General features: G+C 51.5%; 14 protein-coding genes across 14 annotated transcripts; 10 read left to right on the top strand and 4 right to left on the bottom strand.

Moving 5' to 3' along the window:
• Window positions 1–292: 292 nt before the first annotated feature.
• On the top strand, window positions 293–1,538 carry P153DRAFT_408727 (alpha/beta-hydrolase; the record flags this gene model as incomplete). Its single annotated transcript, XM_033672060.1, has 2 exons — window positions 293–1,121; window positions 1,194–1,538. The coding sequence occupies exons 1-2, from the start codon at window positions 717–719 to the stop codon at window positions 1,536–1,538; spliced, it is 750 nt and encodes a 249-aa protein (XP_033520205.1). The 5' UTR covers window positions 293–716.
• Window positions 1,539–4,731: 3,193 nt separating this feature from the next.
• P153DRAFT_324049 (alpha-methylacyl-CoA racemase) lies at window positions 4,732–6,968 on the bottom strand. The gene is made up of 2 exons (XM_033665228.1): window positions 6,219–6,968; window positions 4,732–6,165 (listed from the first exon to the last, which is right to left on the bottom strand). The coding sequence occupies exons 1-2, from the start codon at window positions 6,628–6,630 to the stop codon at window positions 4,838–4,840; spliced, it is 1,740 nt and encodes a 579-aa protein (XP_033520204.1). The 5' UTR covers window positions 6,631–6,968; the 3' UTR covers window positions 4,732–4,837.
• Window positions 6,969–7,031: 63 nt separating this feature from the next.
• P153DRAFT_369810 (uncharacterized protein) lies at window positions 7,032–10,357 on the top strand. Its single transcript, XM_033668865.1, has 4 exons — window positions 7,032–7,293; window positions 7,342–7,397; window positions 7,679–7,714; window positions 7,762–10,357. The coding sequence occupies exons 1-4, from the start codon at window positions 7,269–7,271 to the stop codon at window positions 10,273–10,275; spliced, it is 2,631 nt and encodes an 876-aa protein (XP_033520203.1). The 5' UTR covers window positions 7,032–7,268; the 3' UTR covers window positions 10,276–10,357.
• P153DRAFT_369808 (DNA-directed RNA polymeras-like protein III subunit RPC10) lies at window positions 10,300–11,066 on the bottom strand. The gene is made up of 4 exons (XM_033668864.1): window positions 11,013–11,066; window positions 10,735–10,953; window positions 10,550–10,644; window positions 10,300–10,500 (listed from the first exon to the last, which is right to left on the bottom strand). The coding sequence occupies exons 2-4, from the start codon at window positions 10,931–10,933 to the stop codon at window positions 10,468–10,470; spliced, it is 327 nt and encodes a 108-aa protein (XP_033520202.1). The 5' UTR covers window positions 10,934–10,953; window positions 11,013–11,066; the 3' UTR covers window positions 10,300–10,467.
• A 246-nt stretch (window positions 11,067–11,312) lies between these two features.
• Window positions 11,313–12,305, top strand: P153DRAFT_369807 (ankyrin repeat domain-containing protein). The gene is made up of 3 exons (XM_033668863.1): window positions 11,313–11,498; window positions 11,553–11,754; window positions 11,850–12,305. Exons 1-3 carry the CDS (start codon window positions 11,484–11,486, stop codon window positions 12,191–12,193), a joined length of 561 nt encoding a protein of 186 aa, XP_033520201.1. The 5' UTR covers window positions 11,313–11,483; the 3' UTR covers window positions 12,194–12,305.
• A 55-nt stretch (window positions 12,306–12,360) lies between these two features.
• Window positions 12,361–12,804, bottom strand: P153DRAFT_324036 (splicing factor 3B subunit 5/RDS3 complex subunit 10; the record flags this gene model as incomplete). Its single annotated transcript, XM_033665227.1, has 2 exons — window positions 12,361–12,501; window positions 12,562–12,804. The coding sequence occupies 2 exons, from the start codon at window positions 12,802–12,804 to the stop codon at window positions 12,490–12,492; spliced, it is 255 nt and encodes an 84-aa protein (XP_033520200.1). The 3' UTR covers window positions 12,361–12,489.
• Window positions 12,805–12,949: 145 nt separating this feature from the next.
• Window positions 12,950–13,947, top strand: P153DRAFT_369804 (uncharacterized protein). Its single transcript, XM_033668862.1, has one exon. It carries the CDS (start codon window positions 13,025–13,027, stop codon window positions 13,586–13,588), a length of 564 nt encoding a protein of 187 aa, XP_033520199.1. The 5' UTR covers window positions 12,950–13,024; the 3' UTR covers window positions 13,589–13,947.
• Window positions 13,948–14,221: 274 nt separating this feature from the next.
• Window positions 14,222–15,910, top strand: P153DRAFT_94230 (alpha/beta-hydrolase). The gene is made up of 3 exons (XM_033673507.1): window positions 14,222–14,693; window positions 14,746–14,956; window positions 15,011–15,910. Exons 1-3 carry the CDS (start codon window positions 14,311–14,313, stop codon window positions 15,800–15,802), a joined length of 1,386 nt encoding a protein of 461 aa, XP_033520198.1. The 5' UTR covers window positions 14,222–14,310; the 3' UTR covers window positions 15,803–15,910.
• Window positions 15,896–17,166, top strand: P153DRAFT_94270 (uncharacterized protein). Its single transcript, XM_033673509.1, has 2 exons — window positions 15,896–16,017; window positions 16,077–17,166. The coding sequence occupies exon 2, from the start codon at window positions 16,077–16,079 to the stop codon at window positions 16,914–16,916; it is 840 nt and encodes a 279-aa protein (XP_033520197.1). The 5' UTR covers window positions 15,896–16,017; the 3' UTR covers window positions 16,917–17,166.
• P153DRAFT_94243 (uncharacterized protein) lies at window positions 17,167–18,169 on the top strand. Its single transcript, XM_033673508.1, has one exon. It carries the CDS (start codon window positions 17,416–17,418, stop codon window positions 17,941–17,943), a length of 528 nt encoding a protein of 175 aa, XP_033520196.1. The 5' UTR covers window positions 17,167–17,415; the 3' UTR covers window positions 17,944–18,169.
• Window positions 18,170–18,545: 376 nt separating this feature from the next.
• Window positions 18,546–19,558, top strand: P153DRAFT_399941 (uncharacterized protein; the record flags this gene model as incomplete). Its single annotated transcript, XM_033671773.1, has 3 exons — window positions 18,546–18,585; window positions 18,643–18,949; window positions 19,094–19,558. The coding sequence occupies 3 exons, from the start codon at window positions 18,546–18,548 to the stop codon at window positions 19,476–19,478; spliced, it is 732 nt and encodes a 243-aa protein (XP_033520195.1). The 3' UTR covers window positions 19,479–19,558.
• Window positions 19,559–20,121: 563 nt separating this feature from the next.
• P153DRAFT_434235 (uncharacterized protein) lies at window positions 20,122–20,961 on the top strand (the record flags this gene model as incomplete). The annotated part of the gene is made up of 1 exon (XM_033673070.1): window positions 20,122–20,961. One exon carries the CDS (start codon window positions 20,122–20,124, stop codon window positions 20,959–20,961), a length of 840 nt encoding a protein of 279 aa, XP_033520194.1.
• A 194-nt stretch (window positions 20,962–21,155) lies between these two features.
• On the bottom strand, window positions 21,156–21,468 carry P153DRAFT_94160 (uncharacterized protein). The gene has a single exon (XM_033673506.1). It carries the CDS (start codon window positions 21,360–21,362, stop codon window positions 21,195–21,197), a length of 168 nt encoding a protein of 55 aa, XP_033520193.1. The 5' UTR covers window positions 21,363–21,468; the 3' UTR covers window positions 21,156–21,194.
• A 1,947-nt stretch (window positions 21,469–23,415) lies between these two features.
• Window positions 23,416–25,233, top strand: P153DRAFT_360127 (elongation factor-1a; the record flags this gene model as incomplete). The annotated part of the gene is made up of 5 exons (XM_033666902.1): window positions 23,416–23,420; window positions 23,494–23,564; window positions 23,620–23,675; window positions 23,940–24,078; window positions 24,131–25,233. 5 exons carry the CDS (start codon window positions 23,416–23,418, stop codon window positions 25,231–25,233), a joined length of 1,374 nt encoding a protein of 457 aa, XP_033520192.1.
• Window positions 25,234–26,234: the final 1,001 nt, after the last annotated feature.

Here is a 26,234-nt window from a genome sequence, read left to right as displayed (position 1 = left end):
TACGAGTGTGGTGGAATATACGCCCACTTATTCTTTTCTCATAAGTCTTTGCTGGAGATTGGTGGTGTAGGTCTGACTCGTGGTCTTGGTGAGGTGCAATACACCATAACGGCGCGCCTGATACATCATCGTCATCGTCGAGGTGACTGCGTTTGGCTTGTCTTGTCTCTTTTCTCCTCCCCACAAAAACTCATCCTCTCTCTTATCTCGCACCCTGAATCTCTTTTTCTCGCGCAACTATCTCTCTCCACACTCACCGTCCTCATCTCCCAATCAACCTCGACTTTCCATCAATGCAGGAACACTGCACGTACCAAGACTGCTTGGTAATTACCTCTACGCCGCACAATCTCCGCACAATCTCCGCACAATCTCCGCATGATATGCTATGGATTTACCCCGTTTCAACGGATTCATAAGCGTAAGACGGACGGCGTATTTGTCAGTGTGTTAGGCTGCCATCTGATCTAGATAGCGTGGAGAGGTATGTCTGGGGTGGAAGGGTGAGGGTGGAAGGACAGGGCGTATTCTCACTTGCATCAAGACGTGGAGAGGTATACACAGGATAGGGTGGGAGAGGAGAGTATGGAAGAGGAGGGCGTAATCTCACGCCGCCCCAAGATCAACATGGATACACATATACATATAAAACCCCCCCTTCACCCCTCCCATCCCATCCCATCCCCCTCCCCAAAAACCCCCACCCACAACCAACAATGACACCCAACCCAACAATCCTCCTAATCCCCGGCTCCTTCGCCCCCCCCACCATCTACCACCCCCTCATAACCGCCCTCCGCACCGCCTCCCACCCAGCCCTCGTCCTCACCCTCCCCTCAACCCAAAAACGCCACCCCCTCCCCCCCGCCACCATGCACGACGACGCATCCCTAATCCGCGCTGTAACCGAAGCCTTAATCGCACAGGGAAAGCAAGTCGTAGTCGTGTGCCACAGCTACGGGGGCGTGCCGACGAGCGAGGCGCTCGTTGGTCTTGGTGTGGGGAAGGAGGGAGGGGGGGGAGTGAGGCGGATCGTGTATTTCACGGCTGTGGTGCCGCGCGTGGGGGAAAGGCAGGTGGATGCTGTGGGGATGGCGGGGGGGATGGTGGAGGGCGCCGTCGTAAGCTATATCCCTCCATCACTTACTCGCGTTTAGTTCCGTCAAGCAGACAAGCTGATATAAGGTAAACAGGACGGATACATGCACACCGCCCCGCACCTCCTCGCGCAAGCAATCGGCAACGACCTTCCGACTTGGGAAGAAGCATACGAGCTCGCTTCCCTGCTTCCGCATCATTCCGCCGCGTCTTTTACAGAGGCGGTGACGAGGGTTGCGTATGAAAGTATTCCGGCGAGTTATATTCTGTGCGAGAGGGATTTTATCATCAGTCCTGAGCTGCAGGAGGGGTTTATTGGCGTGTTGAGGGAGGGGGGGAGGGAGGTCGGGGTTGTTAGGCTGGATGCCGGGCATTGTGCGAATTGGAGTCGGGTTGGGGAGGTTGTTGGGGGGATTTTGGGGGAGGCGGGGAGGGTGTAGGGAGGGGGTTTGGAGGGGATGGGGAGGGGGGGTTGATGTCTGTTTTATGGGGGTTGGGGGCGGTTTAGTTGGTTGGTTGGTTAGTTAGTCAGTCAGTCAATATGCAGAGGCAATGGGCAATTCATAAGTTGATAAACACTTCATCGCTCTATCTATATATAGTAAGGTGTGCAGTACAATCAGATAAACGAAGCTCACCTTCTATATATTATCCCCGACACCCATCTTCTCGGTCTTGATCCATTGCTACTCGAGAGATCAATATGACCCGGAGTGAATTGTGCAATGAACAGACAAGAGCTAAGAGATGAGACTGAATAGATGGATGTACACTTCGCATTCTACAGACATGACATGACGGAGCCTAATAGCGAAACATTGAATAGAAGGAACCCCGTAGTCAGTAATAAGTTGACAGGCTTTGCGAGGATATACCGAGACTGGATTGTAGACACAAGCTGATAATGAGGTATGTTGACATGCGTAGACAAGATCGTTGTGCAGTGAGATTAATCTCACATAGTTGAGATTTCGCGCGGAGAAATATGAGATAAGACTTGTTGATGCAGCTGCTATTATGGACGTACATGAGGTTTACTGTACCTCCTTTGCTTAATAGGAATGTAGGGTAGGGAGCATAGAGGCTATGCAGACACAGTGCGGTTTGACTTGAATATACGGTATTGTTAAGGCTGAGATGGTCGGTGTTTTTCTACTCGGACTGGGCTCCGTGTTAGCCGGCCTGAGGTGTTTGGCTGGGTACGTGGACGTTAAGCTGCGCTTGTGTGGCCTGTGAATTGTGTTGGGATATCGGAGTGTTGTGGAAGTGGGAGGAATACTGTTTGTTCACTGTCGGTCTTGGGCGAGGGCAGCTTGTGTTGCTGGACAAGCTGAATCATGCGAGAGAAAAGCGTTGTTATAGGTGGTCCATGGTAATCGTCACGGCAGTGACATGAGTTCAGCAATCTGTATGAGAGTGGTAGACATACTAGTATTTGGGAGCAAGCAAGCCTTCTGTCCATCATGTTCAAGTGTACAGGTTAGTCCTGTGCGCCTTTTCATGGCAGTTGGCCCTTAGACGTACTTCGAGGGCTATCGATGTCTTGCCACTTTCAGTCAGACTGCTGAGTACTGGTGGTACGATGTTTCCTTTCTGATAGTGCCTATCTGCCTTACGTTGGACGGGTGGATTGTATGGATTATGCTGAGTCGGGTACCTAGGTCCATGGCATTGGCCGGGGTTGCCTCAAAGGTTGTTCGAGACTATTGTTTTTCAGTTTTGGTCTTCAGCGTGTTCATGTTTATAATAGAAACAGATAGACACAACACAGTAAGTACCTAGTATTGCAAATCAATATGGGAACTAAAACCCAAACCCTTCTCACACAGTAACTATCAGTGAATACACGGTAGTAGTGAAAGAGAAGTAGGGCTGGCCAATCGTCACTTAATGACTGGCTACTCAACGTACTGGTGCAGACGCGTGTTCGGGAGCCCAGGCAGCCGTTGATTTGTGACTGTTAGGCTATGTGCCATCCCCGACCCCTTGAAAACATACCAGGAGAATTTTAAACGCTGGGCCATCTCCTTCTTCAAGACAAAAGCTCCGTCTCCCGATTGTCCCCTCCAGATCTGCTCCTTCCTTCTTCAGGTCACAGTCCTTGCAGTGAGAAGGCCTTTCGACTGAAGGGTGGCGATGATGTAGAGATCATGGCCATCAGATGTATCATGTTGTTTGTGATATACCTGTGTAGAGAGGAAAACAAGACGTTCTCAGGACTCGTTCAGTGTGTCAGTAAGTTTTGCTGATCAACAACACGCTGTATCTCTACCAAAGAGCTTGACTGAATCCAACTCTTTTCGTAGATCCGTGGGGTTTGCTTGCGTAGCCATGAGAGCTACTGACACACACTTGATCTGGATTGCCGGCGAGCCTTCTGCATTTTGAGTGACGGGAGGTGGGTTCGTAGGTTTCTCTTGGTTCAGCCGCCTGGTCAAATTGATGCCTCCTGATGTAGTCTTCAGAAGGTCGTAGTTGATCGGCATAGATGTTGATAGCAAGGACAGTCTTCGGACGTTGAATCCTGGTCTGGCAATAGTTCTGTCTCTCAATGCCGACAGGGAGAGTTTCATTTGCTATTGATTAGCACGAGACTACACCATAGCAGCACGTGTTTGTTAACAGAGCTTCTTAGCGATACAATTGCCCTACTGACACATCATGGGTGTAAGCCACATCTCTTCTGCTTGATAATTGATGGACAGAACGAGAAGGCGGTGTGAACAGGGACACCAGCTGGGTATATCAATGGCAAGAGAAGTGTCCGAGTATCATTGGGGATATTTCCAGATTCGAAATAGCTCTCGCTAATCTTTACCGGACTGAGAAGCCAGAAAGTGGAATGATCGTAGTTTGGTCCATCCTCCAGAAAGGGAACAAGACACAAGATCCTACGTATCGCTTTCGTATTCAATGGCCGTTCATCGAAACCTCAGAGAGGACACAAACATGCCATATCAATCGGCATCCTGCATCGGATAATGGAATGCCACGATCTGTCTGGTCGAGGAGGTGGTCTCCGGTGAACCACGAGCACTAGAACCGAATCACGAGGACAATCGGCAGTTGACAACAATGTCTACCTAGCCAGGAACCCCAGAACACGTTTCTGATATACCCCCCGATGCAAGCCCAACCCGCGGGCTTCGACACTATCGGCATCTTGCAGCGGACCCTGAACCCTGCCAAACTCTGTCGAGATCTCCCCATATGGAGCCTGTCCACCGACTTGGCATACTTGCCTCTGTTGGCAGCGCATCCGCTGCCTTGTTCGTCTCCACTTGTGACGTTAGCTCGGTCCACCATGCCGAATCCTTTGCGCTGCGATGCCGACCGACACCGTCTTTGACAGCTGAACGGCCCGTTCCCCCTGACTCTGACACGCTTCGCTTGAGGAGGCTCCCGCTCCGAGTATGGGATGATAAGGTGTGGCGGACCGAATATGGTGGCGGTGCAGACAGGGTCTGCATTGAGTTTGTTCGATTGTGGCCCGTCACACCGAGGTGGCGTGTGTGGGGTTTGTGGTAGAACTTTGGAGATATTGTGCACGTCCGAATGATGGCAGAGCCGATGGGCCGAGAAACCAGCCGACGGAAGCAACAACATCGAATGAAGAGGATGGGAAAGATTGATCAAAGAAGAGAGTAACTTTCATGACTGAAATGTGACTATGTGTATGGGGTATGTGGAAATACAACGCGGCAGAAATATGAACCTCATTCAAACTCGTGACATTACATTACTCTTTCAACATGTCTTCGTCAACCTCCCAGTCCCCCCAGGTTGGCTTGTCGAACCCATTAGGTCTTGAGCTGCGCAAGAAACCGTTCCAGTACCCTTCGATGCTTACCACCGGCTTAATTGTTCGGACGTCCGCATCGAACCCCTTGCTGAAGCATCCCTGCATGTGCTTCTCGTCAAACAGCTCGGGGTGCGTCCTCCTCATCGTTTTCAATGCTCGCTTACCCACTTCATCGACTGAGTCGTGGTGTCGGAGTCCAAAGAACTCTGTGTCGTGTTGTTTCCTTAGCTCCGTCATCATCTTGTCGTCATACAGTCCGAGCTGAAGTAGGTAAATGTCGTACTGGACCAACGACGTGGTTCCCAGATAGCTGCCTCCGGATTTCGCGCGCTTATACAGGCCGACAAGTGCGGCGATAGTGCCCATGCAGCCGGTTCCGTAGTCGCTCATGGGGAATGGCGGTACAACCGGTTCTTCCAGACCCATAGCCTCGCCTTGAGCCCATGCAACCCCTGTCACGCAGTCTGCAATCTGTTGCCAGCCTGGTCGTGATGACCACGGCCCGGTATGCCCGAAACAATTCTCGGCAACGTAGACGAAGCCACGTCCACGCTGCTTACCAATCTCAAGAAGTTGCCGCGGACCGTAACCGAGACGGTTCAGACTGCCGGGTCGATATCCGTCCAGAACAACGTCTGCCGATTGGAGTAGCTCTTCAAAGATTTTGCGATCGTTCGAATCCTTCAGGTTGAGATCTGTGGTGTGTTTCCCGATGTTGGCGTCAACTTGGAAGAAGGGCACATCTGAGAGATTTGGCGCAGTGACTTTGATGACTTCCGCGCCGTACTCAGCCAGTCCACGGCCCATAGCTGGGCCTGCGATGATCCTGCAGAGTTCAAGTACCCGAATTCCAGCGAGGACTTGTGGTTTTGGCGCACGGGAGGCTTTGCACGGGAAGGGGACTGGCGGTGTCTCGGTCTCAAGTGCTTCGACCTTCCAAGGTGGCTGTTCGACGAGCTCTTGCCCATGTTGTGTGAGTTTGAAGTCTTCCCATTTCAAGCATGTGACGCCTGCTTGCTTGATCTTCCAATTCATCTCCTCAAGCTGGTCGGCAGAGTACTGTTTGACGTGGTCTTCGATGATCTTGATGCACTCATGGTACTCAGTGAGGTCTGGCCGGTGACCTTCTAGGCCAATCATGTTCAAGGCTTTTGTCGCCTCCAGGGACCCATGCAAGTGGAAGTACTCTCCCGGATTTTTTGTTTCGTAGAGGTTGGCTGATAGTCTTCGATACAGAATTGACTGTGCTTGCAGAAGGTCGGTGTCTACAATTGTTAGTAACGTGATTATTTACCTAGCAAGCATTTGGAACACAAACCTTTCAGCAACTTCTTGACTTTAGGATTCGACTTGTCTAACCCCCCGACGGTGGCCAAGTACGTGGAAAACAGGAACGCTGTGGCCCTCTCCATGTCGACGTTGATATCCCGCGTTTTCGGACCATCTGAGAGATCAGCTATTGCCGAAGCAATTCCTGACTCGACGGCTTTGAGTGCTGATATGGCTTCTGTTTGCTTGAGCGGGCTGGGAAAGTAGGGGCTTCCAGTGTTGGCGGTAGAGAAGCCAACTTTTGCTACATGAGATAGACATTCTGTGGGCAAATGTTCCTTTGCCTTGACCAGCAGTTGTTCTAGGGCTGATCGGGCACCATCAAGCAAAGTATATGCATGTGTAGTCCCGTTGACATCACTACTCTCGGTGGGTGAGTGGTCTCCTAGGTAGGGTGTCATGTCGAAGGGCCGGAAGGTTAATTGCAAAGAAACAATGTGGAAGGTGTAGGAAAGCAACACCTCGGAGGAACTATTTAGAGGGTCTTAGAGCCTGTCCTTTTGAAATGCAGCGATGCCGTTTCCTGCCTTCTCCGAAAAGGTAGCTAGCCGCATGCCGAAGATGCGATCTGTATCATGTGGCAAAAGACGAGAATACTAAGCATATCACGCATGCACATCTAACGGGTACAAGCATGTGCGGGCTAACGCGGCCTCGTAACAAGACGGACTGGCGATGGTGGAGGGACATGCTAGTCGTCAACCGCTGGCCTCGTTTTCCATTTCCGATGCGATCGGTCCGTGCACGTCGCCGCGATCTGCGTTCAGCGTCAGCCTCGACGCGGAAACACTGGCAAGTCTGGAACTCCAAACCCCAAAGGCGTGGGAACCAGGCGTTTCCGTTGATCCTCATTTGCCAATGCAAATCGCCGGTGTAGGACCGTTCTCGCGTCATCTTTGAGGGGAAATTTCAGTACCGGCCACCATTGTGCTATTCTCTGCAGCTTCAATCAATCTCGTCCTCATCCGAACCCTCATCCGATAGCCATCGTTACGAGAGTGATACACGTGATTATATCGTGTTGGACAACAAGCTAAGCATGACCAGACCTAAAGTCCCTCCTGGTTGGTCTTCCCGCGCGTCTGAGTAGTTGTGAGGCTAACGTGGCGCAGAACAACGGCAGCGTACTGCCCAGGCCTGTGAGAGTTGTAAACGAAGGAAACAGAAGGCGAGTCAGAATCATCCTTAACAGATCTGATCAGTGCTGCATGAAAGCTCGTTTGGATACAACGTGATGCTCGCGCCACGGGATCGTGCTGTGCGTCGCAAGACATGCTCCCGATACCCAGCCATCCGTCGCAATTGTGTCTGCGTGTATCGCGACTCTTCCCAGCAAATCGCAGCCTCGTTTTCGCAATATCATCGATACTGGCTTCATCACCAACAGCTCGTCTCTCGATGCGGCCATCTCACCGCTAAACGACCGAATCTGGACTAACAAACATCAAGTGCAATGGTGCCTGCCCATGCAACACATGTGAAAAGGTGGGCTTAGCACTACATCATACATAATACGAGCTTACACGGCATAGCGAAAATTCACCTGCATCTATGCGGATCGAGAAGCTACTTCACCCAATGAAGATAGACCGCCCACCAAAAGACGCGCAATTGAAGACGGTGGAAGTGACAGCCCATTTGTTAATGGCGATTCGTCATACAATACACCCAGCAATGGTTACAGTCATGCATCACCGCTAACACCAAGACGTCAATCCCCAATTCAACAACACACAACCCTCGGCACGCAAGGGATTCACCCAATTCCGGCAAGCCCTGGTGAGACTCCGTACAAGCCATCCGAGCCAAGGTCGACTGTAGAGTTTGTGGGTGGTCCGATATTACAGCTACCGACAAGCCATGTAAACGTCGGCCAGCACCCGAGGGGACCATCCCGTGGCAGCACTGTTCAAAGCGGGCCAGATGAAGAAGCCGTCATCTACACTCAGAGTCGAATGCTTCAAGACCCAACAGGCAGAGTACTGTATGTAGGAGACTCGGCGACGCTGTCCTTTCTGCAACTACTTCGGATGATGGTGGAAACTGTAGTCGGACCTTCGCCTTTCACAAACGACCCTCGACGGCATAAGATAGTCGAAGGACAATTTTCACTTCCACCAGGTTTCCAGCACACAAACCTCCTACCAGATTTGCAAACCGCTCACGTGCTGGTGGATGCTTTCTTCATCAACACACATGGACTGCTACAAGTCTTCGACCGCGATCGCTTTCTGGGCGAGCTGGAAAGGTGTTATTCGGATCCACTCTCAGTAGAGCCTCCTTTTCTCTGCCTACTGAATCTCGTCTTCGCCATTGGACTCACCATGGCAACACCCCTTTCAGGAAGCCCTGAAGCTCTTGTGATTGAGAAGCTTAGAAGCGAGCATCTCGACAGAGCAGAGGTCTTCTATTTGAACGCCAAGAGGCTGGATGACCCAATGACAGGGTTAGAAGATCAAGACTTTTGGTCTGTACAAGCCCTACTGCTTATGGCTGTATACATGCTTGCCAAATCTAAACGCAATACAGCATTTGCGCTGCTCGGTATGGCAGCCCGGTCTGCTCATGCTCTTGGACTTCACAGAGAGGAGACGATGGTAATCTTCAGTCCAGAAGAGCAGGCACAACGGAAAAACTTATGGCGGTCAATCTTTGTCATTGACCGGCTTCTTTCATGCTCGTTGGGACGGCCCACCGCGATATCAGAAGACGATTGCTCAGGCGACGTGCTCCATCCAGACCAGTCCTTTGATATCAATGCGGTCACAACAGCCGACTTCAACCAGACTGGATCTTGCGCATTGGAGGCTGCTGTGCGCAGCTGCTCAGTGATTGGTGTTATCCTACGCAAAGTCTACCAACAACGAAAGATTAGCACTCGTCTAGCCCAGGAAATTGCAGATGTATGCAAATCGTGGCCTCGTTCTCTTCCTTCAATCTTGCACTGGCGGCAAGCTGCAAACGCCTCACCAAGTCAAGGCATCGCCCTTCTCCATGTTAACCTGTTCTATTGTCATTCTATCATCCTACTCACACGGCCCTTCTTCCTGTACATCCTCAATCTCGAAACGCAACGACAATTCAACAATCAAACCGGATCTAGAGGACCAAGGCCCTACTTACGCATGGAGAAATTTAGTGAAGCCTGTGTCATTGCATCCACGCACACCATCCTACTCGTTCAAAACGCCTTTGATGCCGGTCACCTATCCCGACGCAACCCCGCTGTAATATATTTCCTCTTCGCCGCCACGCTAGTCATCCTCGCGAACGAGTTCGCTGGGTTATACAAGATCGAAGTAGCTGACGCATGTATCATCAACGCCGTCAATATCATGACTTACTGCGGCGAGAGCGACCAACAAGCAAATCGCCTAGTCTACATCATCAGCTCCTTTCGCGACGTCGTCACACAGCAGCGTATGCGAAGGAAACAGAACCATGCAGACAACAACAAACTACCCAGCATCTCATCGCAACTCTACGGCGCCCCATTGTCGTCTCAACACCCGCAGCAGCAACAGCCGCAGCAACAGCAACACCAACCCCCTAACACGGGCGGTCTACCAAATGTAACGGACCCCATGAACGCTACACCACGTCTACACCAGGTGCCCATACACATCTACCCTGGCATGCAAACCCTCCCTTTCAGCGACCCCACATCCGCGTTCCAACAACAACAGCAACAACAACAATCTCAACATCAACCCACACACCCACCAGACTTCCGCGTTCATCTATCACCTATCCAAGACACCCTCTCTGCAATGCCCTCACACCCACCGCCGCTAACGCCCTCCCTGTCTACCATGCTCGATATGTCCGCCCTCGACGCAACGCGCGTGCCGAGCTTGCACTCGGAGGAGAGCGGCCAAGACGAGCAGTTTGAGTTTGACGCGCTCTGGGCATGGCCAAGCAACACACCTGCGATGGGGAGTCCCAGGGCAGAGGGCGTTATTGGCGAGAGAGTTCAGGGGATTAGCGACAGTGCGGTGCCTATGTTTGGGGTGGCGCATGGGGGCTTGCATGGGCGGGAGGCGTAGTCGGAGACCTGGGATGGAGATTGGTGGTAATGGGTGGGTATAAAATGTAATGAAATAGATGGGTATGGAAGAGGAATTGCATATATTGAACGTATGCATATAATCGCACTCGACCTCGTACAATATCAACCGGGGTATACCGAAACCGCAAACCCAAAGCTCCCAAACTCCATGTGGTATGTGCAATCAAATTTACTCGCGCCATTCCTTTCCGCATTTTGTACACTGAAGCTATTAGCACACAACTCCCAGTAACCCACAGAGAAAGCCATACCTTATAAAACGCCGTCATAGGCTCATCCGCACTGCGAATCTGCAGCTGATACCAATACGCCTCGTGATTCCTGCATTTCTCGTTCGGGCATTGCACTGTATTCGCGCGTCGTCAGTCTGTGTTCTTCTTCTCCCCCATCCATCTTACAATACTCCTCCTCATCCGCCAACGTCGAAATAACCTACCCGGTGTCTTATCCACATTATCCCACGCGCCCTTCCCGCCCAAGATATCCTCCACCTCCTTCCTCTTCATGTACTTGCGCTCGTAGTAGCGCTTGTTGATGACGAAGTGGTACGGGCATGTCAGGCATTCGAAGCGGTTCTGGCCCACTGAGTCTTCGATCGTTGGGTCGCCGGGGGGCACGCGCGAGACGCGCAGCATGTTGCTGCATGTTGGGCAGACTGTGGTGGATTAGCGGGTTGGTTTGTAGGAATATTGAGAACAGAGAAGGTGGACGAACAGAGTAACATGGCGCGGTATTCACAGATGCGTGCAAGCGTGCGTGACGGGAAACTTCACCATTAACAATGCGATGCGAAATGCGCAAGTCAAAAGTTACAGCGGGGCGGCTCGGCGCTACGCCGAGAAGGGGAAAGTGCGGGGCGGCTGTTTTGGCCAGCGGATCGATGGGCGGCGGTCCCAGGATGGGCTGCGCACTTGTGATGTGACGCTGTTTCATCTATTGGGCTGAGAGGTGCGTTGGCTGTGTTTGCCTAACATACCTACCCTATCACTGCCTGCAGGTTTTCTCTCTCTGTCTTCGTTATTTGCTGAAGAAAACGCCTTTTGTTGCTTTGTTCCCGTTCACGCACATCCATCCCTCAACTCGACTCGACATTGGCACCCCGCCAATACGCACGATAGACGCTTTCACGCGCCGCCTGCATAGCAGCAAAGTCGCGTTCTTTCCGACTTACTGAGCACTTGCAATATGGCGGACGAGGATGTAAGATGCTTGAGGTGTTGGTATGGGGTTTTGCCGGGACTGATAGTCTTCTAGGGCGCATCTCCCCGTGAATTGATCCTCGAGTCTTGCAGACGCAACAACACTTCGCTCCTCGAGGAGACGATTGCAGACCTCACCTCCGCCGCGTCGAAGTCAGGCAACAAGAAGCCTGCCAAACATGTGGCTGAGGTACTGAACAACGCGCGGGACGGCGTGGGAAACGGCTGTCTGCACGTTGCGGCGACATATGGAAGTTGTAAGTGACGCAGTTCATGAACACTATGTGGCATGTGGACTTGTCACAAAGTCCAATAGAATGTTGTTCCAGTAAGCTAACTATCCACCCCGTAGACGAAATCCTCGACATCCTCCTCGACCAAGAAGGCCTCGAGATTGACGAAATCGACCGCATGGAGCAAGACACACCGCTCCACAAAGCCGTGCGCTACGTCAATTCGCTCAATAAGTCTGAATGGGCGTCGGCCGGCCACCCCATTGTTGAGATCCTGCTGGATGCCGGCTGTGACCCGAGAATACGGAACAAGGCGAAGCTGAAGCCTGTCGAGCTGGCGGATCCGCGGAACACAGAGCTGAAGAGCATGCTGCAGAAGGGCGAGTATGCCATGCAGGCAGGAGGAGATGTTGTCGAGGACGATGACGATGGGCCGACGGGGAGTGGGAGTGAAAGCGATTAGCATGTCACGGGAGAGGAAGGAGGAGGTCGTGGTGTGTTTTGGAGTTGTGGTAAATTCGTGTAGACTCCATGCCATGAAGAACGCTTTCGGCGTTTGGATGGCAGGTATGTATCTTGGAACAATCAGCCTGGAGGTTTCCTGACTTCTTTATGCGCATCTTCACCTTTGACCAGTAACGCCAGCCCTTGACTCCTTGCGCCCAGATAAACCATCCTGATCCCATGTATGCTTGATACCTCACCCTGCCTGCTTCGTTGGCTCAAGTCAGACTACGATAGCAGGCTCCCGAACATGCATCAATCTTGTTGCTATTCCACAGTCAGCTTCCACCCGTCCAATCCCATCAACAAACCCCATCTCCCACTCACCTCAGGCGGCGGCCCCACAGGCCTAATCATGCGCTCCAGCAGCTGCACCCTCGTCTTCTCCCGCGGCTGTCCTAGTCCAATGCTCATGTACTGCAGCAGAGGCGGGTGTCCAATGTAGCTCGCGAGCGAGTCGCGTGCGATGTTCGACGTCCATTCGTGTTTCGTCGTGTCGGCGGACCCGATACCGATGTAGCGTGCCTGTAAGGCTTCGAGTTGTTGCTGTGCGCGGAGTTTGTCGGCCATGGCGAAGTTTGTGCAGTTGAGTTTAGTGTAGAGGCAAGATGGGAAAGCCGTGATCGCGATCAACTTGACGCGGAGGTCGCAGCTTAGTCATTCACGATGCGCTCCAAAGCACACTCAACGCGTCGCAACAGCTCCACCACCAACACACTCGAATCGCAAGGCTGAACTCACTCTCCTCCCGCGTCGCACCGCCATCCTGCATCCCCCACGCGCCCACACAATGGCCCAGATCGACGCCGCTATGCCCAACGCCCCACTCACACCCAGCGACGACGCCGACGCCGAACTCACATCCCCCGCAATAGACTACTCCCCCGCGACAGTGCCCTACAACGAAACCTTCGAAAACGACCTCATGAACACAATCTTGCACCCACCCTCCAACGACACACCCAGACCACACACCCACGACGCGCGCATGGTCTCCGCGAACCAGCTCCCCATCCCCATATCCTCGCATCTGCGCACGCACGCCTCGCCTGCCCCGGGGCTTTACCTCACACATCCGAATGGGTATCACACGGGGGGTCCGGGGCCGTCGCCGGTGCGCATCAAGGAGTTTGCCGAGCAGTTTGTGAGGGAGCATGGGATTGAGGATGTGGGGCAGTTGGAGCGCGTTGTTGAGGAAATGGTGGCGCGTAAGATGGAGGAGGTTAGGACGAGGATGCAGGAGCGCGAGAAGGCGGTGGAGAGGAATAAGGGGGTTGAGCGCGAGTTGGAGGGGCTGAGGTTGCAGAGGAGTGCGGAGTTGAGGGTGCTGGAGAAGCTGAAGGGGAAGAGATGAGACGAGCTGGGATGGTATGAGATTGTTGGACATTGGGTTTTTTGGGACTTTGGCGTCTTTGAGAATGGCAGGATACGATGATACCCCGGGGTTGGATAGCGTGACTGGGTGGGAAGAGGAGCTTGTTGTCTGATGAAGTTACTTGGGCTTTCGAGGCGCATGTTGTAGAGAGGTACATGTAGGCGTGGAAGACTCGACCGGATCGGGCTGCACGTCTGTCGGAGCGCAATACGCAATGCACTATGTCGCTCTGCTACCTGTGTTTCGTCTTTTGTGGTCTGTACTGATTCAGCCTTCGTTACACCTCATTAGAAGCCTCGCTTATTCTTTCACATTCCTAAAATCGGTATCATAGGCAGGACGAATACAACATGTAGAATATCTACAAATCATCGTCTCATGACTGCTGTTGATGGACCTTGAGGGAGAGCTTCCGGCAATGACCTCATGCGCGGGGATCGCCGTTGCGACTTCTCGACGCGAGAGAGCGCGTGCACAATCAATCTTCACTTGCTGCAGTAAGCTATGGAGATTGATTGGCATCAGCCTTAAGCACGTCTACACAACCGCTTTCTGGAATCACGTCTTATGATTGTTTCGACGAGGACCCCCACCAAGCGAATCTCTACATACATCATCTACAATCCATCTGTCGCGTTACACCTACCACATCAACCACAACAACCAAGAAGGTGGTTTTGCACCAACTCATCCACATCACAATGATTGCAGACCTCGCATGGTGGGTCTTCAAGACCAGCTTCGGTCTCATCAGCCTCGCCTCCATATGGGTCCGCGCATCCATGCACAGTGGGCCTCCATGGGCGAAAGACACAGAGCAAGAGAAGAAAGCGCTGGGAGAAGCACAGGACGCGCGATGGAGTCTTATCCGCGAGCCAATCGCGGGGTTCAGACATGCATTTTACAGGACCAGGAAGGGGGCTCGATTGCATTATGTCGTGAATCGGGGGGTTGAGGAAAAGAGTGAGGGGAGAAATGTTGCTATCTTCATCCACGGCTTTCCGGACTCGTATCTGCTCTGGCGGAGTGTTTTGGAAGACCCGGAGTTGAGGGACTATGTGCTTGTTGCTGTGGATCTTCCTGGGTGAGTTGGGGTTTGTGTACAGGTAGATGGTTGCTGTGCTGATTGTTTTAAGGTACGGTGGTAGTGATGGCTTGTCGAGCTACGACGCAACATCGGTACTTGAGGCGCTCACAGACTTCATCATTGGTATGAGGTCGGCTTTCCTCAACCAGGACTACAAGCTGGTAATGGTCATGCATGACTGGGGTTCGCTCATTGGCGCCAGGCTTGCATCTGAGGCGAAGGGGTTGGCTGATCACTGGGTCGTCACAAGCGGTCTCGTCGTGAGTGCTACACTATCATATCCTCGAACAAGCCCATACTAATCGACGTACCAGCCACATGCCACAGTTGCCAACGTTCGCTCCCAATCATCATTAGCGATGCAAATGCTGCGTACGTGGACCCGCCAACCTCTCAACACTGTCCTACTTCGAAACGCCATCCGCGCACTCGACCCGGTAAAATCTCAATTTAGCTGCTCCTTCTACATCTTCTGCTTCAATCTGCCTCCCCCGTTCAACATTTTCTTCGCCACATTTGGAAACTACTGGTTCCTGCGCATCCTCCACAGCCTCGGAAAGGGCAAGGCGCAGAAACCGGACGCAGGGGAATTGGCAGAAGCCATGGCCATGTCCGCTGGCCCTGCCATGGCGCAAATCACAAAAAACACAGGAAATGGACACGACGGGCTCAGGTATGGCGAGGCTGTTAGAAAGAGAGTCGCTGACCGCGGTATGGCGGAGAAGATCCGCATCTATCGCGAAGGTCTGTTCGTGGGCACCTGGGACAAGTCGCTCCAAACCACGGCTGACTTGTACAATCTCCCTGGCTCATCTGTGATGGTGTCGACTACTGCGCCTCAAGGTGCGTTCAAAGCCCCTGCGACTATCATTATGGGCAAAGACGATCTAGCGTTCGATAGGAGACTGGCGCTGGGTGGTGTTCGTGACTACCTCCCTAAGGGCAGCCATGTCCTGGTTATCGAGGGTGCGGGTCATTGGCTGCCGATTGAAGAGACGGGTCGACTGGTTCTGCAGAAGACGGTTCGTTGGGCGTTGGGCGATGGGACAGGCAAGTCGGCGCCGTTTGCGGATATGAGCAATGTGCAGATTGTGGAGGAGTTGTGAGATGTAACAAGACCAGACAGTTGCCTTCGTAGGTGACCAGACTTCAATGGAAAGGGAGGTTAACTCTCAGTTATGGTTCCGACATCTTTCTTTATGGCAGTTTTGGCACGCCTGATCAATACCCCGCTGCTCTTATGGATTCTCGCTTCCGTCTACCCCCTTGTCTTGCCGTCAACCTCGCCAACACGATGTGAGGGAGAGTTTGTCTACAGGTTGTACGTGTATCTTTCATACCCATGTCGAGCGTGCGCATGACTGCTAACATCGAAATTAGATGGCTTACACAACTATTCAGCTTATCTCCCATCCCGTTCAATCTGTCTCCAGTACCGCACAGCAAAAACACCCATACATGGTCAATTCACTCTCACAAGCCGGGACTCCTTCTCCACCTAACGGCTGGCCCGCTCTGTCCACGGAACTAAAGCTCCAAATCCTCACCTACTACACGTCCATCCCCTCACCAATAGGCTACGCAGCCCACGCCGCCCTATTCGCCCCGCAAGGCCTCATCGGGGCCCTCATCCAGACGCAAAATCACAAAACCGTTATCCTCGCCCTCGAAACCTACTACAAAACAAATACCTTCCTCATATCTGCCTTCCCCGCCCCCAGGATGATCTACCCCTCACCCACGCACGCCCCCTCAATCCGCTCCCTGCACTTCCTCGTCCGCCACTGCTACCTCGGCCTCACGCTGGAAGATCTAATCCTCGGTCTCCGCTCCAGCCTGCGCATGCTGCTCACGCCCGCTCGGCCGCTCGATCGCGCCGCGCTGACGCTATGCGGGGGTCCCAGCCAATGCGGGGGCCGCGACTATGGCGGGAGCACGGCATGGCAGGCGCTGTTTTGCAACCTAAGGGCGCTGAGGGTAGAGATCCATGTTCATGTTAGTCTCGCCACACGTGGCGAGGGGAGGTGTGGGATCTGTTTTCTGGATAGGGAAGATGTCGAGGGGCTGGCGGCGTTGCTGGAGCAGACCAGTATGGGGATTAAGGCCGCGGAGGTCGAGGCTGTTGTTAAGACGATTATGTTTTTTGGTGTTGGGCCGTTGAGGTGTGAGTGCTTGAGGGTTGTGGAGCGGGTTGTTGAGGGGTTGGCGAGGAGGGCGTAGGTTGGGAGATGGGAAGGGAAGGATGAGCGTGATGTGGCGTGCTAAGTCGTATGATCTTCTTCTTTCCAGGGTTTTCCGCTTCTCTTATTTGTTTCTTTGTTGACTTTCAACTATCGATCTTGCTCCCGAGCACTTTCTTTCACGTCACTTACAGAGTACGCCACTTCCACATCCCCAGCGCAAGAGTAGACATACCGAAGGATACAAGGGCTGATGAGGATTTGGTCGGAGGCAAGGGAGTGAGATAGCCTGGGACGTTGGACAGATGAAGCCTGGGAAGTCCTTTGTGCGTATCGTCCACGCGAGATTTTCGTGCCTTTACCCTACTACCATGTGTGCTTCACGATGCTAACATGTTGTAGTTTGTGTGCACCTTCTCTTTGGGTTACTTGAATTCTCCTTCCTTGTTGCTTGACTTTTCCTTCCTTGTTACTTGCTCTTGCTGCTGCTGCTCTCGCTCTTGCTGTGGTAAGCATGTTCCTTCCAGCATCCTTCCAGCATGGTGCTGCTGCCTCGGGACCTGGAGGTTCCTTTTCTGTTGCTCTTCTGGTCTTCTGGCTTCATCCTCCAGCACGCCTCTTCAAGACCCTTCATCATGGAAGACTTCTACGACGCTCGTTATGGTTCCATCGAGTCACACCTTGACGCTGCTGGCTTTCAGCCAGTAAGCCTTGCTCTTCCTTCCTGGTATATCAACCGCCAGATCAAGGTAGTATTTGCATCGCGCTCCAATTGGGATTCTGTGGTCAGCGACGCACCTCTCCAAGTTGCTCCAGGATTAGCTGAGGTACTCTCCTCAACAAGCAAGCCTCCTAGTATCAACTTCTTCCGACGTCTTCCAAAGCCTCCTGCCTTCAAAGTGTGGGCTATCTACGCTCTCACCCTTGAACATCCTGTGCTGGGGCCCATCATTTACATCGGGTCCGGCACTGATGCTAAGGCTGGGGTTCAAGGGAGGCACACTGGGTACCGAACGGGTTCTGGCAGCATCCCCAAACTCGTCGAACGAGATTTTCCTAGACGATAAATAAAGTTAGGATACTACAGGCCTACTTGAGCTGAAAACGCGGGAACATCACAACTATAGTTGAATTAGTCCAAGCCACTTTCAATCTTCTTATGGTGACCTTGAATGTGCTGAAGACCTCCAGCCTTGTCCATGGTGAAGGCATGCACATACATTGAGACGCTGAGCGGAAATCATGAGTCTGACTCTAATAGTAGCACGTTCTTTGGTACTCAATCTTTTTCACACGTCTCATTCTTTACTTCGCTGTTTCCTTCGCTTCTTTCTGTAGCAACCAGTGTTCTCTCAGGTATTTTTATGCAGGTGAGTTGCGTGGAAATATATCTTTCATGTGCTTGAATCAGTTGATAGAGGTCTTTTACTATAGTAAAGTGAGCCGGACAATTTCCTTTCACCGTTGGCACCTTACTGCGTTGACGTTACGCGTTACGATCACAACAACGTTTGCTCGCAAGGCTAGTGCCTCGTTTCAATCACCCCACCTTATTTACCTATCTCTTTGTCTTCGACAGTCAAGTTTGTGAGCCTGCAATACAAACTCATAGTCTTCTTACTAACGAACCCAACCTCACAGCGACGACTGAGTACTTGAGAGCGAGCAAATGAGCACAGCGCAACTCCAGATTGCGGGTGCCGAACGAAGTGAGTGTGTTGCCTTTGGCGAGAACTTCAACTAACTTTCTTGCTGACTTGTATCAGACATGGATCAAACCGAACTCCAAGATCGCGCAGTGGAGCATCCCAACACCTCAGTACTACCGGCAACCATGACGGAGTTGAAAGCCCCAATCGCAGAGCTGCAGCTCCTTTACATGTCTGCCTCCCCGCCTACTACGTTCCACGATTGGTCGCGTCTTCCAGTGGAGTTGAAGTTGGAAGTCTTGGCTCATCACCTTACCTTCAACGAGAAGATTGACCGACAATTTCATCCTGGAGTTCTTTCGAATCAGCTCGGACACATCATCGGCACGAAGAATCGAGAACTTGTTACTATGGCTCTTGGAACGTACTATAAAGAAAACATTTTTCTTGTACATATCCAGGCGTCTTCTAATACTTCATATCCACCGCCAGCCTATGGCGCATCGATCCGACAACTCGAAGTGAAAATATATACTTTTCGCTTGATCACTCCTAAGTGCGACACTAGGTATGAGTTGAACTATGCATTGCAGGTTCTGTTATACCCGAAGCGGTCAATGGCCAGAGACAGGCAATCAGTTGGCCACATTATCACGAATTCCGACAAGCGCACAGAATGGGGAGCTTCTTTTCAGAACCTACAAACCTTGAAGATCACATTCGTAGTCTATAGACCCTTCTCAAAGCTGAATCACTTCTCTCCCCACAGCTGTCTTACGCCTGATCGTACGGATGAAATACTTGCCTGGCTTTCAAAATCCGAGATTCATCTCAAGGCGAGAACAGTGAAAACCCATATAATTGTGGGAAGTAATGGGTTCACCATATCTAACTGCATCTGCCTGAAGCCCATCGAGGACCTCATTACGCTGATGGCGACGAAGCCGAAGTAAGGGAGTAGCACACAGACGGAAAAGGACTTGGATCGAACTTGAGAAGAAGGGATTGGTCGAAACAGCGAACTTGAAACTATAGCGAAGAATCAGAGAATGTTGATGGGAGCGTGGCAAGATTGTAAATTACTCGGGCAACTGCAATCATCTACTTGGGGAACTCTGGAACCGTGGGTGGTAAGGTTGAGTATTTTCGATAGGCTAGGGTGAAACCATCGAACGTGCAAAAACTAATTCATCAACTCGTCAAGATCTACACTGTGTGGAGCATATAAATACGCTTTAACAGGGATCTTCATTTGCAAGACTTACCAGAGTTGACTAGAAAATCTGTGCTTCTTTTCGTAATGCTCCAAGTTGAGCACTTTGCTGCCGCTTGTGCATCTATTTACCGGACTATAGCCAAATGCGTTCTCGCTTTAGTGAAATGCTGAACATGGCTTGGAAACAATGTCACAACTGTCTTCTTTCACTCTGAAGCAAGGCATCTCTCTCAACATAAACTGCTCACTTCGGCCAACCTCTCCATCAACTCGACACCACCTTTCTTCCCATCAAGCCAACTAGTCCAGGTGAGCGCTTTCTTGTTTCTACAGCTTATTGAACATATCTTTGCTGATAACCATCAGCTCAAACCACCATCATGACCGATTCGACGGAGATAGCGCTCTCTTCAACGCCGAAGCCATCCGTGATCGAAACAACAACTGCCACAACTCCGGTACGAGATTTGCTCTTCATGACTAAGGCCGCTCCGACAACGTTCCACAGCTGGTCTCGCCTTCCGAATGAGCTCAAGATCATGGTGCTTACTGACTACTTGGTATCATCTGCACCTATCGGCTATCTCGAACACGAAAGATACTTCTCAGAGCGACTGCTCCCGCTTCTTCGATCTGGTAATAATCAATTAGCCACTCTCGGACGGGAAATCTACTATCAGGATAACACTTTTTGTGTCTACGTGCCCTGGAAAAGGGTGACATCCAGGTGGTTCGAGGGCAGATACATATTGCATCGCCCAAATCCCGCCGTTGCCCACATGATTCGATACCTCCACGTCGAAGCGGATTGCGAGCTCCACCACTCCTTCGAGTCAATGTTCCTCACAAACGAATATGGATGGACACACCTTTTCAAGCCAAAGTCAGTATCCACACAGATTTCAAAGGGTAGATCTGACTACGATATCACCACCCCTACGAGATGGCAGCAGGATTTCAACAACTTGTTGGATCTCAAGGTCGATCTACGTATGTTTGTCCATTGGACAGCGGATAAAGGACCTCGCATAAGTCCCTGGGACGTAGAGAGAACAAAGAGATTCCCTGCGAAGGCAGAGATTCTGCTCAAGGCAAACACGGTTCAGTTCGAGATGTGTGTGGGATCTATATATGACCAAGTCTTAGTTGAGCCCTGCGATAAGTTCGAAGATATGCTCGAGGGTTTCGCCAAGATGGCTACGAAGAAGAGCAAGCACTGATGAGCGGTCGATGCATGAGACAGAGATATCGGAAGAGCGTCAGCACGAATCTGAGACTAATTCAAAGTCTCTCACGATGTCCGAGTCGACACATGGAAGCAACAAAGGGGAAGATGCATAGCGATCATGATAGTCTCGAGACACATTCCTTCAGTAGATCATTGCTTACTCAAACGCAAGTAGCATCCCAACAGTGCACGAGTTGGGTGGTATGCAGACATTTCACAATTCAGTCATTGTTCTAGATCAGAAGTACACCTCTGACAACACATTTCCGAGTTGACATCTCCTTGTGAACAGCTTACTGGCGATTTAATCGATAAGTGAAGCATCAGATTGCACAATACCAGAACCACTATCCCTAGATCCATAGAATACACAGTTCCTGGGCCTACGTGCATCCTCACTTGCTGCTTCCTCAATGCTCTAAGTACATTAACAGTCACATGCCTTCGATCCTCATAACGATATTGATAAGAATATTGTTAGAACTAATAGAAGACCCAGGATTATGATCATGATATCACACAAGCCTGGAGTTGCGAATTACTTTTATCCATTCCAACGATGAACTTGTCAACTGGACCAGTTTCGAAGCCTTCAGATAAGAGTAATGTGTAAGCATGATATATCTACCATGATCAACGTGACAGCGTCCGGGGTAGCAGAAAACTCCTCACTGGGCTTTTTGCACTGTCTGCGTTGCGATGTTCGTTCGTCTGAGAAGACTTGGTACTGGAAACGTCGAAAAGGGCGCCGTTCTCGAGTGGCTGCATTGCCTGCTGCTTTCGTCTTGGAGTTTTCCGGTTTCTGAGCTATTCCGTATGATACAACACTCTATAAAACTAAACATCTGAGTTGTGGGGCATGTCTGTATAGAACTATATAGGGATTTTAGCTATGATCCGAGGAGTTATAGGAAATCAGGGCATGATCCGAACTTCCCCAGGCTGATCGGTGTGAACAAAGGATGCATCGTAGAGATGGTAGGTATGACTCATTGACTTCTCAGTCTCCTGTATGATTCAAACGCTTACCTCAGTCCAGTAGTGTCATCGGGCTCGAAAACATCATCTTCCAAGACGTAAAAGGGCGGTTTGTAGGAAAGTGCTTCATCCAAGGGCTGTGCCGAAGACTCACACCGAGGAGGTATGTGGTAGGAGACTTGCAACGGCGCAAGACAATGTTTTGATGCTCACATGTACGGAGGTGTAGGACATTCTTGGTCAGCCTCCAGGATGTCTGAGAAGTTAGCATGAGGTAGAAGAGTCAGTTTATGATGTCTGTTCCTTGAACAGTGACAGTGAGTGATTACTCCACTTGGTCTATCTAGTGGTAAGAGAAACACATCGGTTTCTTGAAACTGCAACACATGCGTATACTTGTATTTGGCGGAGTGGAGTGGATAAAACAACATTCTAAGCGTGGGAAGAGGGTCTGCGCCATCGCGTGAACAACACTCCGAGTCTGTGCCATTCATTGAGCAACATGGAGGAATGGTATTACTTCTTGATGCGTAAACTCAATATTTGCAGTTGGCGACAAGGCGAATCTCGACAATTTGTGGAATTACGTCAGGTGATACAGCCCGTCGCCAGGGTCTAGCTCTTGGTCAGGAAGAGGGCGGCAATGGAAACGCCCTTTCCAGACAGGGCGCTAGCCAGACGTTTCGGTGAGAGCGCGTAGTGAGTCAACACTGCTCACTGTGGCGTGAGGGACGTGTTGAGCAATGGCTATTCGCGGGGGGAGTTGGGCATGATGTGCATATTCTGGGCGTCCATCTGATGGTGGAAATAGAAGGCAAGATGGCAAAGTGGAGTCGGAGCATGGTGGGGCTAATGATGAAGTTGCTTTGGACAACCCCGCCAAAAGTTTCCTGCGGCAAAAGTATACCAAATACTGTACCAAAAACAGATCATAATCAGTTGTAAACCTGAGTGGAGGTCTATTAAGTCTTACTACGTATCGTAGCAAAGAGCGGCATCGAAAGCTTCTCAAAATATCAGGGAAAAATGGTGTACATGAAAATGACGATGCGCTGTCCAGGCTCTCGCATGAGGAAGCTGCGGCTGTGGCGACTCGATACGCAGGCGGTCAAAGAAGAACGGAATGCAAAAGCAATCGATCGCCAATGAGAGCGTTTCATTTTGCCTACTTTGCCTCCCAATGCGTCGCAGGTGAATGAGCCTTGTCAGATAGAAAATTTGCGGTGCGCGCCCGAAACCAACCTTGGCAACCGCTAGCGTCTGTGGGCCCTCTGAGATCTTTATAACCCCGCCGTCCCCTCCAGCCCACCAACTTTTCTTTCTTCGTCTGATATTACCGCATCCACAAGCTGGGGCACCTGTACGTTCAACAACATCGCACGCAGTCTCTTGTGCTTGCTCTAACGCACCAGCAGATCGTTCAAAACTACAACTCAACTTCCAAAACTTCAACAACACAACCGCAATCATGGGGTGAGTTTACCCTCTAGCCTCGAACGCTTCGAGCGCCACTGCACCCGGCTCAACATGCTGACAACATCGGCAGTAAGGAGAAGATGCACATCAACGTGGTCGTCATCGGCCACGTCGACTCCGGCAAGTCGACAACCACCGGCCGTAAGCCTTCCTCTTCCAACCACTGCGGGGTACAGCAACTCACAATGGGATACAGACTTGATCTACAAGTGCGGAGGTATCGACAAGCGAACCATCGAGAAGTTCGAGAAGGTACGGCACACTTTTTCATTCATCTCGAGCGCCACACGCGTCTAGTGCAGCTACTGAGCGATCGGCCTTTTTGGCCCTTCGCGATGAGGGGCAATTTGGATAGTGGGGTTGTGCGAGCTTTTACGCGCTAGCGCTAGCCCCACTCGGGCGTTCGCCAACCTCAACACCATGACGCACATCTCCATGATTCCCTTGAGCATGCAACTTGCTTGCACTTGGGCTTTGTCTTCGATCCTCACTTCACAATGCTAATACCTCTTCCAGGAAGCCGCCGAACTCGGCAAGGGTTCCTTCAAGTACGCGTGGGTTCTTGACAAGCTCAAGGCCGAGCGTGAGCGTGGTATCACCATCGATATCGCTCTCTGGAAGTTCGAGACCCCCAAGTACTACGTCACTGTTATTGGTATGTATTCGCCCGCTACCACTTTGCCGCGATTTTTGCTAACCCTCCGCAGATGCTCCCGGTCACCGTGATTTCATCAAGAACATGATTACTGGTACTTCCCAGGCCGATTGCGCTATCCTCATCATTGCCGCCGGTACCGGTGAGTTCGAGGCTGGTATCTCCAAGGATGGCCAGACTCGTGAGCACGCTCTGCTCGCCTACACCCTCGGTGTCAAGCAGCTCATCGTCGCCATCAACAAGATGGACACCACCAAGTGGTCCGAGGACCGTTACCAGGAGATCATCAAGGAGACCTCCAACTTCATCAAGAAGGTCGGATACAACCCCAAGCACGTTCCCTTCGTGCCCATCTCCGGTTTCAACGGTGACAACATGATCGACAACTCCCCTAACTGCCCCTGGTACAAGGGTTGGGAGAAGGAGACCAAGACCAAGAGCACCGGCAAGACCCTGCTCGAGGCCATTGACGCCATCGACCCTCCCTCGCGTCCTACCGACAAGCCCCTCCGTCTGCCCCTTCAGGACGTCTACAAGATTGGCGGCATTGGCACGGTGCCCGTCGGTCGTGTCGAGACCGGTATCATCAAGGCCGGTATGGTCGTCACCTTCGCCCCCGCTGGTGTGACCACTGAAGTCAAGTCCGTCGAGATGCACCACGAGCAGTTGGTCGAGGGTGTTCCCGGTGACAACGTCGGCTTCAACGTCAAGAACGTCTCCGTCAAGGAGATCCGTCGTGGCAACGTTGCCGGTGACTCCAAGACTGACCCCCCCAAGGGTGCCGAGTCCTTCAACGCCCAGGTCATCGTCCTTAACCACCCCGGTCAGGTCGGTGCCGGTTACGCACCAGTGTTGGATTGCCACACTGCCCACATTGCCTGCAAGTTCTCTGAGCTCCTCGAGAAGATTGACCGCCGTACCGGAAAGTCGACTGAGAGCAGCCCCAAGTTCATCAAGTCTGGTGATGCCGCTATCGTCAAGATGGTGCCCTCCAAGCCCATGTGCGTTGAGGCCTTCACTGACTACCCTCCTCTTGGTCGTTTCGCTGTCCGTGACATGCGTCAGACCGTTGCTGTCGGTGTCATCAAGTCCGTCGTCAAGGCCGACAAGGCTGGCAAGGTCACCAAGGCTGCCCAGAAGGCGTCCAAGAAATAAGCGATCTCTCTTCTGGTCGCTCGTCTCTTTCTTCGAATCTCAAGATATCCGGTTCTGGGGATGTGGGGCTTTGGAAAAGCTATGATGACTTCTTGAAACGTGTCATGCATTACGGTCTGGGGGAGGTGTACTGGCGTCGTCCGTCCATAGATTTCATAAGAATCTGAATGAAACTTATGGCTGGACATTTACTCATGCTATGCTTCAGTGTGATGTCTTGTTGTAGCTTACCTTGCTGTGATGTTGTCATATTGGTGTTGTACTTGAGGATATTGATGTCATCCGGTACGACTCTGACGTCTCACTACTACGTCGAACAATGACCTTATCAGCGTATACCCATCACTATCCAGATCACGCAGCCTAGATGTCCTCTTCAACCTGATGCTAGGCTGTAGCGAACATACGCGCCGCCATTGAGGTCTGCTCAACAGCCTTCTGATCAACTCAGATCTTTCGGATGTGGGTGTATGGCTCTCCTCATTGCTCCCTAGCACGGTACCTCTCGGTCAATCGAAATACCAGGAACCAGGGTGCTGCGAAATCATGCAACAGCTTGACAACTACAACTAAGTTTAGTGTAGGGTTCTTGTGTCTAAACCTTTAACTGTATGCGCCCTGTGTGCACTTTAGCAAATTCTAATTATGTAGTTTTGCAGCTTGTAGGAGCCACAAAGAATGTAGCTTACTTCCCGCTTTTACAGTTGACCGAGACGGTACTACTTTTGGATCGATAATGAGATCGAACGATAGATGTACCGTAAAACTCCTGCTCTTTCGTTTACTGCTAGCAGGGGGGTGTAGCGGCTGAAGATTAGCACAACCTCACTAATTGGCTAGACATTGCTCTGACTGCGGGGAAAAGTGGAAAATTCTGGGACCATTATCCTTTACTAGGCTTAGTACCCGTGTTGAGCCTCTCACTCCCCCTGCTAGCAGTAAACGAAAGAGCAGGAGTTTTACGGTAGACCACTGGCGTTAGCGGTCACCAATTGGATACA

The sequence above is a fragment of the Dothidotthia symphoricarpi genome (genome assembly GCF_010015815.1).
Source record: "Dothidotthia symphoricarpi CBS 119687 unplaced genomic scaffold P153scaffold_19, whole genome shotgun sequence".
Lineage (NCBI taxonomy): Eukaryota > Fungi > Ascomycota > Dothideomycetes > Pleosporales > Dothidotthiaceae > Dothidotthia > Dothidotthia symphoricarpi.
Note: the sequence above shows the minus strand (reverse complement) of the source record. Positions and strands in the feature narration are given on the sequence as shown.